This window comes from Penicillium verrucosum (assembly GCF_028828655.1).
Source record: "Penicillium verrucosum strain IBT 35672 chromosome Unknown utg000001l_segment0_segment0, whole genome shotgun sequence".
NCBI classification, from domain to species: domain Eukaryota; kingdom Fungi; phylum Ascomycota; class Eurotiomycetes; order Eurotiales; family Aspergillaceae; genus Penicillium; species Penicillium verrucosum.
The window spans coordinates 8,292,534-8,309,958 of record NW_026643210.1 but is presented as its reverse complement, the minus strand read 5'-3'; the positions used below and the strand labels follow the sequence as shown (position 1 = coordinate 8,309,958).

General features: G+C 48.2%; 8 protein-coding genes across 8 annotated transcripts; 4 read left to right on the top strand and 4 right to left on the bottom strand.

Annotated features, from left to right (window-relative positions):
• Positions 1–246: 246 nt before the first annotated feature.
• On the bottom strand, positions 247–2,255 carry N7516_002998 (Zn(II)2Cys6 transcription factor; the record flags this gene model as incomplete). Its single annotated transcript, XM_057215718.1, has 2 exons — positions 247–2,073; positions 2,124–2,255. The coding sequence occupies 2 exons, from the start codon at positions 2,253–2,255 to the stop codon at positions 247–249; spliced, it is 1,959 nt and encodes a 652-aa protein (XP_057077601.1).
• A 526-nt stretch (positions 2,256–2,781) lies between these two features.
• On the top strand, positions 2,782–4,218 carry N7516_002997 (uncharacterized protein; the record flags this gene model as incomplete). The annotated part of the gene is made up of 1 exon (XM_057215717.1): positions 2,782–4,218. The coding sequence occupies one exon, from the start codon at positions 2,782–2,784 to the stop codon at positions 4,216–4,218; it is 1,437 nt and encodes a 478-aa protein (XP_057077600.1).
• Positions 4,219–4,477: 259 nt separating this feature from the next.
• On the top strand, positions 4,478–5,983 carry N7516_002996 (aminopeptidase P family protein; the record flags this gene model as incomplete). Its single annotated transcript, XM_057215716.1, has 3 exons — positions 4,478–4,641; positions 4,690–5,722; positions 5,783–5,983. 3 exons carry the CDS (start codon positions 4,478–4,480, stop codon positions 5,981–5,983), a joined length of 1,398 nt encoding a protein of 465 aa, XP_057077599.1.
• A 119-nt stretch (positions 5,984–6,102) lies between these two features.
• N7516_002995 (uncharacterized protein) lies at positions 6,103–6,854 on the bottom strand (the record flags this gene model as incomplete). The annotated part of the gene is made up of 2 exons (XM_057215715.1): positions 6,103–6,597; positions 6,663–6,854. 2 exons carry the CDS (start codon positions 6,852–6,854, stop codon positions 6,103–6,105), a joined length of 687 nt encoding a protein of 228 aa, XP_057077598.1.
• Positions 6,855–6,908: 54 nt separating this feature from the next.
• N7516_002994 (uncharacterized protein) lies at positions 6,909–7,166 on the bottom strand (the record flags this gene model as incomplete). The annotated part of the gene is made up of 1 exon (XM_057215714.1): positions 6,909–7,166. The coding sequence occupies one exon, from the start codon at positions 7,164–7,166 to the stop codon at positions 6,909–6,911; it is 258 nt and encodes an 85-aa protein (XP_057077597.1).
• A 449-nt stretch (positions 7,167–7,615) lies between these two features.
• On the top strand, positions 7,616–10,829 carry N7516_002993 (uncharacterized protein; the record flags this gene model as incomplete). Its single annotated transcript, XM_057215713.1, has 7 exons — positions 7,616–8,068; positions 8,123–8,264; positions 8,311–8,996; positions 9,054–9,210; positions 9,959–10,284; positions 10,338–10,461; positions 10,517–10,829. The coding sequence occupies 7 exons, from the start codon at positions 7,616–7,618 to the stop codon at positions 10,717–10,719; spliced, it is 2,091 nt and encodes a 696-aa protein (XP_057077596.1). The 3' UTR covers positions 10,720–10,829.
• A 52-nt stretch (positions 10,830–10,881) lies between these two features.
• sac6 (fimbrin) lies at positions 10,882–13,044 on the bottom strand (the record flags this gene model as incomplete). Its single annotated transcript, XM_057215712.1, has 5 exons — positions 10,882–10,913; positions 10,969–11,951; positions 12,008–12,699; positions 12,756–12,966; positions 13,022–13,044. The coding sequence occupies 5 exons, from the start codon at positions 13,042–13,044 to the stop codon at positions 10,882–10,884; spliced, it is 1,941 nt and encodes a 646-aa protein (XP_057077595.1).
• A 677-nt stretch (positions 13,045–13,721) lies between these two features.
• N7516_002991 (DDHD family phospholipase) lies at positions 13,722–16,889 on the top strand (the record flags this gene model as incomplete). Its single annotated transcript, XM_057215711.1, has 4 exons — positions 13,722–13,731; positions 13,930–15,481; positions 15,530–16,705; positions 16,754–16,889. 4 exons carry the CDS (start codon positions 13,722–13,724, stop codon positions 16,887–16,889), a joined length of 2,874 nt encoding a protein of 957 aa, XP_057077594.1.
• Positions 16,890–17,425: the final 536 nt, after the last annotated feature.

Sequence of the window (17,425 nt, the reverse complement as noted above, 5' to 3'; positions counted from 1 at the left end):
ACTTAACGCTGTCTGTTTCTTGCTCATATAAACTGTTTATTTTGGTGATCTTGCCTCAGTGCGAGCCCTAACGACACTCTAATGCATATCACACTCATACACACTTTTGGTACTTACAAGCACCATACTATGTTCACGTTCCTATATGCAAAGATCTTTATCATCTTTGAGCGGTAAATCATTCAGTTCAGCCATTCAACGATGAGTTATGGTCCAACACAAATTCCATCATCAAAACTATGCAGTTCAGAGGCATATATTTGCCGATCGAAGACAAATCTGTCGCCGTCTCTCTGCATCCCGGATAATCTCAGCTGACAGCTTCAGACTAGGTGCTAGGTGTGCATACCTCTCTACTTCGTTTACCACTCCCGCAATGATCGCATCTATCTGTGAAACGGGAGGGAGCAGGGTAGAGAGGGTGGGAGACATCGTGGCGCCCATTATCAGCAACGTCTGTGATACCATTGACAGGGCGCCCTGCCACAGGTATGGAAGGTGGCCTTCGCGGTGGCTGGTTACATGCTCCAGCTGACGGAGCGTAGCATCCAAACATCGCCGGCAACACTCTTTCACCCCTGGGTCCGTTCCAGTCTGTTCATTCTCAAAAACAGCCAAGATATATGGACGATATATAATGGTACGGCATGCATTATAGCGAAGTCTCAGCACCGTTTGAACCGGATTGGAAAGAGGCTTTGGGGTCAAAGGGAATTGAACGGGCCGGGGAAGGCTATCGTACCACTGAGACAGCTGGAAGTCGAGCTCGGAGACAATCGGGCCCAATGAGGAGAGAGTGTGAGTGCTGTCTTTCTGGTAAATGATGTGGCTGACGCGGTTGAGGAGTCTTCGCAGCGCAATCTCTGCAAGGAAGTACCAGAGTTCGTCACGCCGAACGGCCAGCTGGGAGTCCACCGGGCGTGACGAACCCTGGTATTTCCTGGCTATCCGGCGTTCTTCGCCCTGATTCTGGTCCCCGTCTTCCTCCTCTCCGTCATCCTCATCTTCTTCCTCAAACCCTCCTGGCAGATCCACGAGTTCTTCAAAGTTGACAATGCCGGAATGAGGGAGATCTAATTCTGCGAGAAGATCGCTTTCAAACAATAAAGTATTCCAGTATACCCTCACACTCAGCTCTCTCCACTGAGTCGGGATTCGATTTGGACTGCCAAACAACAATTGCAATTTCATGCTCACGCTGGATAGCAAGGTCCAGGCTTCCAGGGGTCGCACGAGATAGAATAGGTAGGCAGAGGCCATAACCATGCACTGCGCCGCAACCACGGTGTTTCGCATCATAACCGACGGTAGGAAGCTCCACGCAGCGGCAAAATATGGAAGCCCTGGCGGTTCACGATCTGGTGACACAAACGAGATACTGCCACTATGACTGGCGCTTCCTAGGGCCAAGACCAGAAGGACAAGACAACTCATGGGCCCCTCCTGAAATCCCTGCGCGAGAGCTGATTGATAATATCGATTCCACGTGTATGGGTTCACGCAGGCGTACCAAACGTTTCCATATTTGAAAAATGCCTGGGCATACGTGGATGCATTTGTCAAATCAAAGCCAGAATTCGGAGTCAGCCGCAATGGTTCACGGGCCATCTCCAATTGAAGAAGGTGCTGTGGATCACAGGCCCCAGAGACTAAGTCCCGAATTAGGGGCCATTGGAGAAGATGAAGAGCAGGAGTGGTATGCATCTTGGGCATCGTAGAGATGCTTAGACTAGCAGGTAAGTTGACCCAGGAACCGAGTCCAACAGCAGACAACCTTCCATGGACTGACATGCCGCTGGGTGATGTTTTCGTTGACGGATCATCGCTACCGAGATTTGTATCGTTACTAGTAGCCGGGGAAGTAGCGGACAAGGCTAAGTGTGACCCTTGGGTTGGTAAATTCGAGTGTAGCAAACTCTCAATTCTGGCCAAATGATCTAGGATGAGCTTGTCGCCAGCGTCGAGTTTGATACCAGGTTCTCGATAGACACATTCCGCATTCAAATCGGAGCAGAGTTGACACTTGGGACGAGCCCCATTGCATCGGGTCTTGCGTAGCCGGCATATTTGACACTAAATTCAAGTCAAATTGGCCCCCGTTCAAATCTTCTAGAGGCGCTTACAGCTATTGTTGCCCGTCTCCTGGGATATTCGGCAGCTTCTGTATTGGATCGCTTTTTCTTGCCGATAGATGTGTCGCTAACTGCATAGTCCCCCATGGGGTCTACCGTCTCATTTTCTGGGGGTAGATTCATTTTTTCCAAGCTGGGATTGTCTCCAATTGTAACTAACGTTGCATTCCACTCCAAACCGAGGGGTTGGTCGGCATGACGGGCATCAGACCATACTTGATGATGAGTAGAGACAAGAAGAAAGGGGTATCTAAGGAATGATCCGGAAAATCTGGGGCATGGCATTAATGTATAATCCATTCAAGTCTTTTTCATGTGCTCGTGCTTGTATAATTAGTTGGGCCTAACTCAATACGGGGGTGAGTCCGTGGCAAGTTGAGCATACAGGGCTGCGACTGTGACATTGGAAGGGAAAATACGAGACCATCAAAGCACAAGCGAAATAGTAGATATATATGTATATATATTATAGTAGTATATGTACGAAATATAGAATTGTAGTTGAGAAGATAAGTTGATATTCGATATTCGATGTCACATGTGGTCCACGTGCACGCGTCCCAAACAAACGCGTCGATCTTTCTTTTTTGTAGCGCAACCCATTGTGGCTCCCAGAACATAACTACGTTGGTTCTCAATTTATTCAATCATGCCTCGTCCTGCCCCTAAACGAAGTCGTACAGTGGGAAAAAGTCAACCCCAAAAAGTCGCGATAGGAGAGTCAACACAACAAATTGACCCCAATGTCGCCAAATCGCCTGTGCAGCCCGAGCGCGGATCAGGATCAGCCTTGGATCCGAGACAGGCGCTACGCAGTCAAACACCCTTGACCAAAAGTCATGAACAAGCAATTGAATCTTCACCCACTGGGGACCGGCCAGGCACCGGCAGTCGACCTGGAACCGGCAGTCGTCCCCCTACCAGATCGCGTGGATATTCCTCTACACTATCATTTGCTGGACGCAAAGGCGACACAAACTCCCGAGTTCCTGGAACGCCTGGATTTGATAATTCGGTTCTAAGCAACTTCAGGCGGCGGCCGCGACAGCAGAGCATTCTACAGATGATGCAAGCCGACGATGGCTCTTCCGATCTTGATGATGATGACTTCCTTGGTGGGCTTAGCCCCAATGATGAATCAACGCCATTGAATCTCTCTCGGGGAAAGTCACTACTCCTCAACCCAACTGAAAAGTCATCCCCGTCACCGTCCGAATCACCGCTCTCGTCTGGTGGATCGCGCAAGCGCAAGCGCACGACTCAAGAGATTCAAGTACCACAGTCGCCTGTGGACTTGGTAGAAGATACTCCAACTGCAACACCGATTCAACGCGACAACTCTCGACATGACATTGGTGACGAACTTATTGAAGATGAGGTGGTAGAGCCCGACGATGAGGAAACTGAAGATCAGGAGGATGAGGTTGAAAGAGTCGAGGCTACACCGCAGTCCCAACAATTCCCAGAAATAATGAGCCAGACTATGTTACCACCGGCCAGCAGCCCTGCTGGCTCCGCTACACCTGGTGACTCCACACCGCGACCTGTTCAGAGGAAAAAGTCCAAAGCTCCGAGTCATCTATCGACAGCAAACCTACAAGACAAGCTTTTACCCCGTCGCCGGCGCAGACCCCACGCTATCAATGCTTACAGCGACGAAAGTGATGATCAGCATGACGCTGCATCTGGTGACGAGGACGAGCTGAACTATCCATCACAAAGATTGACCGGGCGACGGGCAGGGAAAAACAAGCCCCGACCATTATCCACCGCCCACAATCCAAAGCAGAAGAAGATTAAAGAGAAGAAAATTAAGGATAAATCGACGGGTCCAACAGAACCAGCTACATATTCACGTTCTCAAGTGAGTGGTGTCAACAAAGAAAACGAAACTGTTCTGTCATCACCAACCTCTTCTCCATTGTCATCACCACCTGAGTCCGATGTTGATGTCTCTGATTCCGAATCTATGGAAACAGAGGCCACTCGTTGTGTGAGCGATGAGTTGCGTGCGGCCGTCAAGAAGTTTGCGGAAGTGGACCAATGGGAGATGGAATTTGAAGATGTGTCTGCTTCCGAGAGTTAACGGAGAGATTGATGTTCTATAAATCCTCCGAATCATGCGAATAACCTGAATAACCTGAATAATCCGAATAATATGTGGATGATGTTCATTGGGGAAGATGTGTTTTGACAGCATCCGCCTACATAATCTCTTAAGCCCCGCAATGTAACCTCGTCTTAGTAAATAGATTAAATCACTGCTTCTCTTCTTTCTCTTCTTTCTCTTCTTTCTTTCTCTCTTTTTCTTTTCTACTCTCTCTCCAACTATTCATTCAATAAATATGACAACTGTGGATAACATTCTCATTGCCAAGTATCCGGCTAAGGCCCATGCTCGTCGTGTCGCTGAATCTCTTAAGGCCCGGTATGGCGGGGCCGGAGTTATCTACCTCGAGGCTCAAAAAACTCGATTGATCGAGGATAGCGATGAGGATATGCCATTCAGGTAATATGACATTTCTATAGGATCTGGACTGACACTAACTCAGTCTAGGCAACGTCGTCCTTTCTTCTATCTAACTGGATGTCTTTTGCCCAATGCCGCCGTGGTATACGATGCAGGCAAAGATGAATTGACTCTGTTCATTCCCCCGATCGACCCAGAGTCAGTCATTTGGTCTGGTCTTCCTCTATCTCCCGAGGAGGCTGCCAAGCTCTACGATGTGGATCGCGTTCTGTTCACAACCGATGTGAATTCGACTTTGGCGTCGATCGCCTCGAACCACAATGGACAAACTGCTGCTTTTGCAATCGCCGAACAGGTGTCAGAGGGCACAAGCTTCCAGGGCTTCGCTGAAACAAACACAGCCGGTCTGAAGACTGCCATCGAGGAGACTCGGGTCATCAAGGATGCGTACGAGGTTGCGCTTTTGCGAAAGGCAAACGATATCTCGACCAAAGCACACATCGCTGCTATCCAGGCCTCCAAGACCGCGACTAACGAGCGCGAGATCGAGGCTGCCATAATCGGCGCTTGTATTGCCAATGGATGTCGCGAGCAATCCTACCACCCCATCGTTGCTGGAGGTGAGGGGGGTGCTACTCTTCACTATGTTAGAAACGATGTCGACCTGGTCGACCCCATCACTAAGAAGCGGAAGAATAACGTTCTCATCGATGCTGGCGGTGAATACCAGACTTACTGCGCCGATATCACACGTGTTATTCCTCTGAATGGACGGTTTGCGCCTGAGACCCGTCAGATTTACGAGATTGTCCTCCAGATGCAGGCAGAATGTATTGCGATGCTTAAGGAAGGCGTGCGTTGGGATGACGTGCACGCGCTGGCACATCGTATTGCTATTCGTGGCTTGTTGAAGCTGGGTATCCTTCGCGGATCCGAGGACGAATTGTTCGAGAAGCGTGTCAGCGTGGCCTTCTTCCCTCATGGCCTCGGTCACTACCTGGGAATGGACACCCATGATACCGGTGGTAACCCCAACTATGAGGACAAGGATACCATGTTCCGCTACCTGCGTGTTCGCGCTAACCTGCCTGCTGGCTCTGTGGTCACCGTTGAGCCCGGTGTAAGTAATACCCCCTTGAGTATCCTCTTCCCCAACGCCCAATTCTTATTATGTTCCCAGATCTATTTCTGTCGCTTCATCATCGATCCCATCTTAAAGGCGCCCGATACTGGTAAGTACATCGATACCGAGGTCTTGGAGCGGTATTGGAGTGTGGGAGGAGTGCGCATCGAAGACAACATCCACATCACCAAGGATGGTTCTGAGAATCTGACCACGGCCCCGAAATTCATTGAGGAAGTGGAGAGCCTGGCCTTATAAAAAAGCAGTTCACCCTGCGGTCATTGACCAATTTTTGCCCGCGGTCCGTTCAAGGACGTTCATATCAAATTATGATAGACCGTTTATCCTCGGATATGTGATTCTATAACTAGTAATAACTAGATGTCTCTTCTACGCTTGCGCGCACTTCCTTTGACCTCATCCACCGATCCGTTCTTCAACTTACGATCCAGAATGATATTCAAAACATCAAAGGAAAACTCCGAGACTTCAATGCACAGCTTCTTAAATTCATCCCCAACCTCCTGGCGTAATACGTGGGCTTGGTTCGCCCAGTAAGTCGCCACAGGCTTCCGAATCGTAGTGTCTGCCGTTGGTGTATGAGTGTATACATAACGGGCATATGAAAGCTCCGCGTTAGGTGAGCTCTTGACCTTATGAATCTTGCCATGGGCAATACGCTGGAGCGTTGGCAGGCCCAGCTTCTCTGCCAGGGTGTAGATGCGCGCATGGCGCAGCAACTCGTCACCACTTTTGTCTTCAGCTGTTTCCCCGGGTGTTTCTGTTTGAACCACAGTGTAATCACGCGTATACTGGAACTGAAGGAAGCAACTGAAGGCATCGACGTTCTCTTCTGGCAGGGTGATGCGTCGCTATTAATGACAACCAATTAGTATGAGAAATATACGTGGTATTAGATATGAACGAATGAACTCACCGGGCCCGACGCTTCAAATTTGTCAACCAACTCGGCTAGTAGTGGCGACTCCATCAGGAGGGACTGATGAGCTGTCATAACAGTCTCATCGTCACCTTGTCCAACGATAATCTCAACGATCGGTGAAGTCAGGAAGCTAGAAGTGGTTGTGAGCTGGCGAGTAATGATTGGGATAATGGAAGGTGAAGCCATTTTGAACAAACAAAAAAAAAGAAATTGTGTCGCAAATGTCTGGGAAAAGAATGCTCACTCAAGAAAGTTAAACCCGGGGTTCTTCTTTGCCGGGGCAGGTTGCTCTGGCTCTGCCTGCACATCTGGAAGTGTCGCATCTTGTTGCATAGGTTCAGATTCAGCTTGGTTTGTGTTCTGTGTTCCTCCCATCTCTACTTCAGTAGAATTGTGGTTTGCAGTGGCAGTGGCAGTGGCAGTCGCATTGGGTTCGGGTTGTGTTGATTCGGGGGTTTCGCCAGGAACCCGAACTTGGGGAGTTTGTGGTGTATCCATTGTTCAATGGAACAGGGGTCAATGGATAGTATAGGATGGTAGGAAGGGGGAGATAGAGGTAGACAGGGAGAGAGAGAGAGAGAGAGAGAGAGAGAGGGTAGACAGAGAGAGACAGAGAGACCAAACCTCCAGGGGGCAGAATTTCATGTGACACGGAAGCTTAGAGCTATTGTTCTCTCACTTTATAGTCGACTTTCGACTTTCGACCTTCTACCTTCCACCTTCTTCTACTTGATACTTGATATACCTAATCTTATTACTTTGATTTAATCTAATTTATACTCTTCTATATCTCTGGAATACTCCAAATCCACCTGGGCAGAACTCACAGCTCCACAAAATGTCATTTGCCGCATTTACCGCATTTTAACGCGCCAAGGGAAAACGAAATAGACTGCAGATCTCCTGAAATCCCTGAGATTTGAAACAATCTACTGTGATGCACAAGTATGGAAGAACTAGAATCAACCGAGACTGAGAAAGATGATCAATACTTGCTCACCGCAGACGATGCCGAGCTGTTACAAGAGATTCTCAAACACAATCTCTCACATCAGTCGGGTGAAAAACGGAAATTCAGGTTTCAGGACTTGAAATTCACCCGGCAACTGAGTACTTTTCAAAATCTGGGGACTACTGCTCCCCAGTTCCATGGCTTTTTTGTTCTCTTCTGGATGGGGGTGACCCTGATGTTGTTCCGGCTTGCTGCTAACAATTGGAGAACATATGGCAGCATATGGGGCAAGAACGAGATTATCCGTCTCATGATGGATAAAGATGTCATGGTCCTCGGGTTGACTGACTTGCTCCTTTGTTGGTCTACCGGGGTTTGTCTGATACTACAACGAGTGGTACTCCAGGGATACATTCGCTGGAACGGTCTCGGTTGGCTCATTCAGAATGTTAGCCTCCAAAGTTTTGCCCCTCCAACCCTGTTACATTGCTGACTTATCCAGATCTGGCAAACGACATACCTTGGAGTCGTTATATGGTGGGCATACCATCGTGATTGGCCGTGGACGCACACTGTCTTTATCGTATTACACTGCTTGGCTATGCTGATGAAGCAACACAGCTATGCAGCTTACAATGGCTACTGTATGTCGATTTCCGTGCAGTCATGAGCTGGTGCTAATGGGTGCAGTATCGGAAATGTATCGCAAACGAAATATGTTGAAAGCAAGTCAAGCAAGTCTTAGCCAAACCAGAGCCAAAGAAAGAAGACATCCTACTTCTGCGAAAAGGGGGTACTCTTCTGCAGTTGATGCGGAGCTCAATGCCGAGATCACGGACCTCAAGAAGAAAGACTTTAGTCAGCGCTCTTCTGAACTCCAAAACTATTCTCGGTCCCATGAAACCGACCAGCTTTTATCTCTTATTGGAACGATTGAGACCGGCGTTCCACTTGAATCGAGCCAGATGAGATCCCTCAGAGAACTACTCGAGCAGGAGATCGAAGTCTTATCTGAGGGATTAAAGGGCCGGTGTTCACTAACCAACAATCACTATCCTCGAAACTTGACAATAGGAAATATCTGCGACTTCATGACATTGCCCACATTGGTCTATGAACTTGAATACCCGCGGACCAAGAAAATCGATTGGCTCTATGTCGCAGAGAAAACACTGGCCACGTTTGGCATCATTGTGGTTATGATCGCAGTTTCTCAATCGTGGATATACCCGGTGGTAATGGACACGGTGCGTATGAAAGAGGAGGGAATGACCGCGCAGCAGAGACTCCGGGAATTTCCCTGGGTTCTCGGTGACTTGCTTTTTCCGTTCATGATGGAGTATCTACTGGCATTCTACGTAATCTGGGAATGTGTTGTAAGTCTCTCTCTAGTTGTTTGCTACCTTGATTTTATTTTTGCTAAGTTCATCTAGCTCAATGCTGTAGCCGAGATCACCATGTTTGCAGATCGAGGGTTCTATTCCAACTGGTGGAACTCGGTCTCGTGGGATCAGTTCGCGCGGGATTGGAACCGTCCTGTGCATAACTTCTTGTTTCGGCATGTATACCATGGCTCCATTAGCGAATACCGTTTGTCGCGGGTGTCTGCCAGTCTCATCACTTTTCTCTTATCTGCATGTGTACATGAGCTGCTCATGCTGTGCATCTTCCGGCGACTCCGAGGTTACCTACTAATCCTTCAGATGTCTCAACTGCCGCTTGTTGCGCTAAGCCGGACTCGTCTGATGCGAGGTCGCCGTTTGTTGGGCAATATTGTCTTTTGGCTGGGCATTTTCACGGGGCCAAGTCTGCTGTGCAGCTTATATCTGATCATTTGATTTGGTATGGTATCTAGATATCCATGGATCGTCACTCTGCTTCAATGGATATGATACCTTATGCTTGGTCTGATACGGTTCGCAATGGCTTAGATACGAGGCTACTTTCCACGATGATATAAAACACCTGTAAAGAAATCCTCAATCCTCCACATAGCTTATGGGGCTACAGTACCCATGTTATGATTTGATTTGATTTGATTTGATTCAATTTGTTATTCTACAACCGAAGACATAAGCGCAAATGTACTTTGCGGGGATGGGCACAGACCATACCGCCTTATATACTCTCTCTCTCTCTCTCTCTCTCTCTCCCTCTCTCTCCCTCTCTCTCTATCAATTCCTTCAACTATATCTGAATGGCATCCAATCCACCAGCTGCCTGCTGCGCCATTGGCGTTAAACATGAAGGCGAAGCCAAGGGTCAACTTCAACAAATCGACGATGGTCCATACTTCTGGTTCTCTGGAGATAGACTACAGTTTCGCTGACGGTCGTAGTCGAGGTCTACATTTCACGCCCCGAGCGTTCTACCAAGCGTGCCATCCTACTACTTACCGATGTAATTGGTCACCGCTTCATTAATGCGCAGCTTATTGCAGACCAGTTAGCGGCAAATGGTTATTTGGTCGTCATGCCAGACCTATTCCACGGTGATCCGGTGCCGTTGAACAACCGCCCCGCTAGCTTCGATCTGATGAGTTGGCTAAAAGGTCCCCCGGGTCATCTGGCAAACCGTGTAGAACCTGTGGTCCAGGCGATACTGAAGGAAATGAAGTCCAACATGGGCTGCGAGCGAGTCGGTGCTGTTGGATATTGTTTCGGGGTATGGTTCATGTCCTGTATATATTTTGCTGCTACCCGAGTTGACAGATACAGGCAAAATACGCCGTCCGACTGCTCCAGCCAGGCCTTTGCGATGTTGCTTATGTGGCGCACCCCAGTTTCGTCGACACAGAGGAATTACAAGCAATCCAGGGCCCGCTGTCTATTGCTGCGGCTGGTAAATCATTATTATAGATGATCCGGCTACAGCGTCTTGACTAACTTATTGATAGAAACCGACTCAATCTTCCCGGCCCCGAAGCGCCATGAATCCGAGGATATCCTCGCCAAAACTGGCCAGCCGTACCAGATCAACTTGTTCAGTGGCGTTGAGCATGGGTTTGCTGTCCGCGCAGATATCACCAAACCGACAATCCGCTTTGCTAAAGAGTCTGCCTTTTTACAGGCAGTCGCATGGTTTGATCAGTACCTCTAATCAATCGGGGCGGCAAATATCTAACATGGTAACAATAAAACTTTGATTGAAATCCACACTTGGTTAGGTTCGCCTTGAGAAGCGGCAGATTTACATGTATTGGAGGAGACAAAAAAAAAAAAGGAAAAGAAAACCTATGCAATGCCATAACAATTGTATTCCTTACATCTTCTCGTGAGTAGCCATAAGAGAACCTATCATTTGTTAGAAACTGCAAGTCCTGCCATACCGACGAAATTATGAACTTACCAATGAACGTTGTGACCAAACGAGACCGCACTTGACAGATGTCCTCCGGGACCAACCAAATGGTGGCACCCATCTTTCTGGCGATACTGATAGAAAGCTTAGCGTTTGCATATGCCTCTTCATCGGTTCGACCGGGTGTGACCAAATCGTAATCCACATAGCTGCTCTTCATGCCGTTGAGCACATCAAGGAGGAAGATTCCAGATCCGATAGACTTGTCTTTGAAGCTGCGGATCGTGGAAGATTTGCCGCCACTGCTAGACATGTCATTGGCCCAGCGGATCATCTCAGTGTCAGTAATTTCGCGTTTGCCCAGCCGTTGGGCCAGCGCAGAGAGTGTGTTGGTGATATCACGGCGCATCAGCTGCCACACCAATCCGAGAGTGAGGGTTCGTTGGCCATCGGTGATATCAGCGCCCTGGACGCCGACAAGGGAGAAACCATTATGCTTCCCAAGCTCGATTGCATAATTGGTATTTTCAACGGCCTTGAACCGCATCAATTCACCACCAGACGCTGGTGGCTTGTTGACATGTCTCCAGTTCACGCTTCCGGGAATGACCTTGTCGTATGCCTGCAACAAAACAGAACCATCGCGTAGGTCATCGAAGAGTGAGTTGACCGCAGGCTGAACATCCAACGAATTCAACCATAGAGTGAAGACTCTGGCCTCTCGCTCACCCTCAGCGTCAAAGTCTTCAACTTCGAGCTTCTCCTCCTCCGTGATCGGGTCCAGTCCTGGGTGGGTATTGAATAGGTTGGCGACAAAGGCAAGGTTCAGCTTGGGGTTTCCGGCAACCAATGAGGTTGGGGTCAGGAACTTCCGGCAATCCAGCGAATCGGCGTTCTGGAGGACCTGCTCAGCCCGCTCAAGCAAGTCTCGAGTTTGGAGAGGGGTACGCGAGCAAACATCGGGTGCCAATTGGTTAAGGAGAACGGTGTAGTTCTCTCCATCCTTGACATCGGTAGAGAAGTTCGTCACCCTACATCGGTTAGTCACATGTCTTTCTTCAGTTTTTCTCGCTTGGGGCGGACATACCGTCTATCCCACTTGGCGTTCTTGAGATGGTAGTTGAACCAACGCAGGAGAATCTGCTCTGGAGGCAAGCGCAAGAACTGCTCCAGAGTTTCATCTTCATCCAAAAGCCTATAAAGCTCCGGGTGGAGTTTAATATCAATCTTTCCAAGAAGACCACGGCGGATGATTTGCCAGATGAGACCTAGGATGAGATGCTCTCGCACTTCAATGATATCCCCACTTCCAATGTTAACAACCGAGCATCCGATACCCTTGGCAGAGTTGATAACAATGTTATTGTTTTCGGTCATGTGGAACGCATTCAGCTGCTTGATCTTCCTCCCGGCCTTATTCAAAACACGCTCATCGATGGTGTCTGGTACGCTGTCGTTGATCAACTTTGCTAGGACCAAGCCATCCTTGCACTTATCAAACATTTCGAATGTGTCAGTGGGGAAAGGTAGGAGGTTGCCAACGTCCGCATCGCCCGCTAGGACGGCATTGATGTGTCGCGTGAACTCGGTTCGTTCGTCTTCATTGATCGTATGCGTGACATTGGAAGACGATCCCTGGACATGGATTCGCCCACCCACACTGCCCTTGGAGACATGTCGAGATGCTCCAGTACCGGCGCCGGCGCCTTGAATCACGGCCGCGGGGGTAGTTGGTGCGCGGGCACCTTCGGAGGGTGCCGTCCGAAGCTTCGAAACGAGCTGCCGTGGCGTTAATATCAGCGGGGTGAGAAAGGGAAGTGGGGAAGTTGTATTACATCGACATAATCTTCGAGTTCAACGCGCCGGGAGCTATCGAGTTCCACATCCTTCAATGCTGCGCGCACCACATCATACGGCTGGCGTTCTGATTGTTGAGCGGCTTTGATCGCGGTAGATTCATCAAGATAGCCACGGTCTTCGACGTCCAATCTGTTGAATGCATCTTGAAGCGAAAAGATCTCGCCTTGATCAAGCTGCGGAAAGCGCCTATATTAATCAGAATGGTCAGCATATGGTTGTATTGAATGACGAGGAGATGTACTTCTGAAGCTTGAGGGCGTTCATCTTGTTAGAATCACAACCCTGGGGCAAAATAGGTGGGGGAGGGGGTCACCCAGGGAAAGACTGGGTTTCGACAAAAAAAAAAAAAAAGAGGAAGGGGTGGTTACACCCTGAACAGATCAATTATGTAGAGGCAAAGAAAGTGAATGATCAGAAGAAATCCGATCCGTGCTAAAGGTGGGCAGTGCAGGGAGGCAGCCAGGTATACACGAACCGAGGGGTGATGAGCCACACCGTAATGAAAGAACACTGTACTTGGTTAACGATACGGAGTACATAACGCTAAGGGTATTTTTGTATGGGCGTGTAAGTATTATGCTAGTAACGCCGTGTTCTTGTATTATCGTATTCGGGAAGTTCTCCGAATGACGTCGACACACACCTTACCTAACGTACCTAATAGTTATGTGCAACATAGCTGACTAATAGTTTATGTATAAATATATATAACTAAGTATTAGTACGTAGTTAACTATGTAGTTAACTAACTAGTTAGTTATATAGTTACATAGTAAATGTATGTCTTTCATTGTTTACACTCTATAGAGTTAGGGTATATAGTATATAGGTATATGCTTATCTTACCTCGGTCAATTCTGGAAAATGGGGTTATAAGGTGAAGTTCAACATAATTCCAATGGAAGAAGAATAAGCAGGTTAAGCAGATGAGAGACTTCAACATGTTATATAGTTAGTTAGTTATATACTAGTTATGTTATGTTGATAACTAACGTTGTACTCCGTACATGGGCAACGGAATTTGATTACATCATTTGCAACTCCAACATCTCTTATCGGCCTTTTGACGCCTTTTGACGCCTTTTGGACACGTCTCTATGTCTATGTCTTGTTTCTCTTTCTCTTTCTCTTTCTCATTATCTTTTTAAGCTTACCTTGTTCGTCTTCACCACCTTCACTTCCACCGTTCCTCAACCCAGCTACTCACATTGGTTCGTTTTGCTGCCTTCCGGCGGGCGCTCTTCCCCATGGCGGGCGCAGAGCAAAAGTCGTTCTTGGGGACACTCACTCCATGGAGTACACCAAGAAGCGCAACCCCAGCACCGCAGCCTGGTGATCACCCAAAACCAGATGTCCTGCAGCGATCGCAAGGGGAGGACCATACGGTGACCCACATGCATCGATTAAGCTTGCGACGCTATCCTCCCGACTGTCCTCCATTGAAAGTCCGGTGGTTCTACGCAGTGGACTCGCCCAAGCGAAAACCATCCATCATTGGACAGAAAAAGGCAGACCAAAAGCCCTTGCCATCGCCGAAGAAATTCATACCTTTCCCCGGGAGAGACTCGCAGTCCGTCGAAACAACGTTTCAGAAACTCTCAGACATAGAAGATGCCCGCCAACAAAACCAGCCTTGCGACAGCGAACCGGTATTGACCAAAGTGCCTGTGAATGAAGATTTTCTTTTCAATGTTGATGTGAAACAACGAGAGTTGAGCCCTACCTATTGGATTGGCCCTGTATACGAGGTCCGTCGTGGAACGTGGTTCATTCAGGAAGGATCTAGCCTAAAACCATGTGAAGAAAATCTCGCTACCCAGCTCGAAGAAGGCTATATCAAACTATGTCCATGGAGGTCTCAGCCATCAGAACAGAATTCACAAACGAACGAAGAAGACAGATCTGGTCAGATCAAAAGCGTGCCAATCAACTCCTATGAGCCGGATCCCATATCCCCTCAATCAACCAACCCGAACTCTCCTCCTCGAGGCACAGGGAATGATTTCAACACTACTGGTCCTGCGGTGGAGCCCCAGCAGTATCGTCTCTTTGGCGCTTACATGAATAGGATAGTCGGTTATCAAGATTCCACGACGGCCTGGCTGATGAATGATGATTTCATGTCACGTTTCAGTACTTCAGTGTATCAAAAGCTAGGGGGTGTTCCGGGGACGAAGTTGGTTCGCGGTTTCGAGCCGAGAAAGCCAAAAGAGACTCCAGAGGCAAAGGGTCCGAAACAAAAACCACTGGGCGAGTCAGCTGCCAGAGGTTTAAACGACGTCTTGAAAGAAAATACCGAAAAAGCCACGGACACGCTCAAGTCCACCTCTACTGATAAATTCGAGAATTACGAAAGTAGACCGAAATCAACATTAGAACGCCAAATGTCCTCCCTTGCAGGCGAGCCGCAAAATCCAGCTGAGCTCGAAGAACAGGCTCGTAGGCAGGAGGAACAGGAGATGGAAGAGTCGAGGGAAGTGGACAGCGCGGACAGAGAGCGCGAGGTTGATCATCTAGTTCTTGTCACCCATGGCATTGGCCAGCGACTCGGTCTACGACTGGAAAGCATCAATTTCATACACGATATAAATGTGCTGCGCAAGACACTGAAAACTGTCTACAAAGGTTCGCCTGACCTTCAAGCGTTGAACTCAGCACTCCCAGACAGCGATAGGAATTGCCGTGTTCAAGTGCTTCCTGTGTAAGACTCGCCCATTTGCTCGACATTTATTTTTGCTAATTTCAGCAGGTGCTGGCGCCACCTTCTAGACTTTCCTTACCGAGGAGTTCGACAGAACAGAAAAGAACTGGATCTCACTGATGCAGACGCTCTCGAGGATGATGCTTACCCCAGCCTGTCCGATATAACACTGGAAAGTGTACCTGCTGTTCGAAACCTCATTTCAGATTTGGCTATGGATGTACTTCTGTACCAAAGCGGGTATTGTGAACACATCTCCAATATTGTCATCCAAGAATGCAATCGCATCCTCCGGCTGTACCGGAAGCAAAATCCTTCTTTTAAGGGATCAGTCAGTCTCTGCGGCCATTCGCTTGGAAGCGCGATTCTATTTGACATCTTGTGTCACCAACCTGGAACCAATACCAGACAGAATGGTTCCTCCAAAGGAATGTCCCAAGAGAGCGACGATTCAACCCCCAAGGGTTCAAGTGCGTTTGATTTTGATTGCGAGGAGTTTTTTTGTCTGGGATCCCCCATTGCACTCTTTCAGATGCTTAAGGGTAAGACGATTGGTGGATATTCTGCCTTGGGTCCCCCAAATCGCAAAAATGCTCTGGGTGTTGAGATTGACTTGGACTCGCATGGTCCTGGACATGCGCTCAGCGACAATCCTGGTATCATCTCAACTCCGAAGTGTCGAGATCTCTACAACATCTTCCATCCTTCTGACCCGGTGAGTTACCGGGTCGAGCCTCTAATATCTCCAGCGATGGCAACCCTGAAACCCCAGCCTCTACCCTCGGTGAAGAAAAGCCTCTGGACAACCTCGGGTCAGAGTCTATCTATTCTCGGTAGCCGCATGGGCCAAAGTGTGGGATCTCTGTGGACAAATTTCACCACGGGTGTCGCAAGCAGTTTGTTGAATCGCAGCTTGGGTCTGAATGGCGATGACTCCTCGTCGGCTGCTCGCACTTCTGGTAAACCAGGTGATGAATCAACCCATCGACGGTCACAGTCAGGCTCAGTTCAACATGGGTCCGATGGATCCGATGATCACTACCAGACATTAATTGAATCCGATTTGGAAACCCTTTACGATGGTTTCCAAAAAAGCAGGAGTGTCCATCATGGCGAGAGTCCAGATCCCGATGCCGACACTAACCAGGACCGGAAGCTGAAATTCGAAGACGCCAAAGTGCGTGCCTTGAATGCAAACGGTCGTGTGGACTACAGCATCCAAGAGTAAGACCCTATGCCCAATAATGTTGAACCTTATTAACGGGAATATAGGGGAGCCTTCGATATTTCATTAATAGCCAGCATTGCTAGTCATCTCACCTATTGGGGGGATGAGGATGTCACTCACTTTATGCTTTCCCAGATGCTTTCTAGAAGGCACAGGCATAAACAAAAACAAAAAATATAGATGAAATTACTGCAAAAATACACTACAATATTCGAAGAATCTTTTGAGTACGATGTACTGTACTTCCGCCCCGGGCCCTGGAGATGGCTTAGTAACTACTTAGTAAGTAAGTAAGTAGCTAGCCCAAATGGGACTAGTGTTCAGGAGTCGGCTAAGTATTAGGTAATCTGACACTCTCCTACAAAATCTTTCGTTTTTCTTTCTTTTCCTTTTTTTTTTTTTTTTTACTATGTCCAATTCTCATCATGACTATTCAACCTCAATATGTGAGGTTGAAAAGCTTTTAAGAGTCCACTCTTTTCCCTGTAAAGGTCCATCTATGAATTTCTTCTTAATGGGGTTGAAATTTATAACTTGGATTCCACGGAAGTGAGCACCAACCTGACGATGAACATAAGGCTTAGGGACCACATACCGATGGTCATTATCTTGTCCCCCTGTAAAGCATTTCTCTTTTCTTTTTTTTTTTTTCCAAACCGCAATCTCTTTACATCTGGCATGAAGCGCATGCTCTTTGAATGCTCAGATTCACTCGG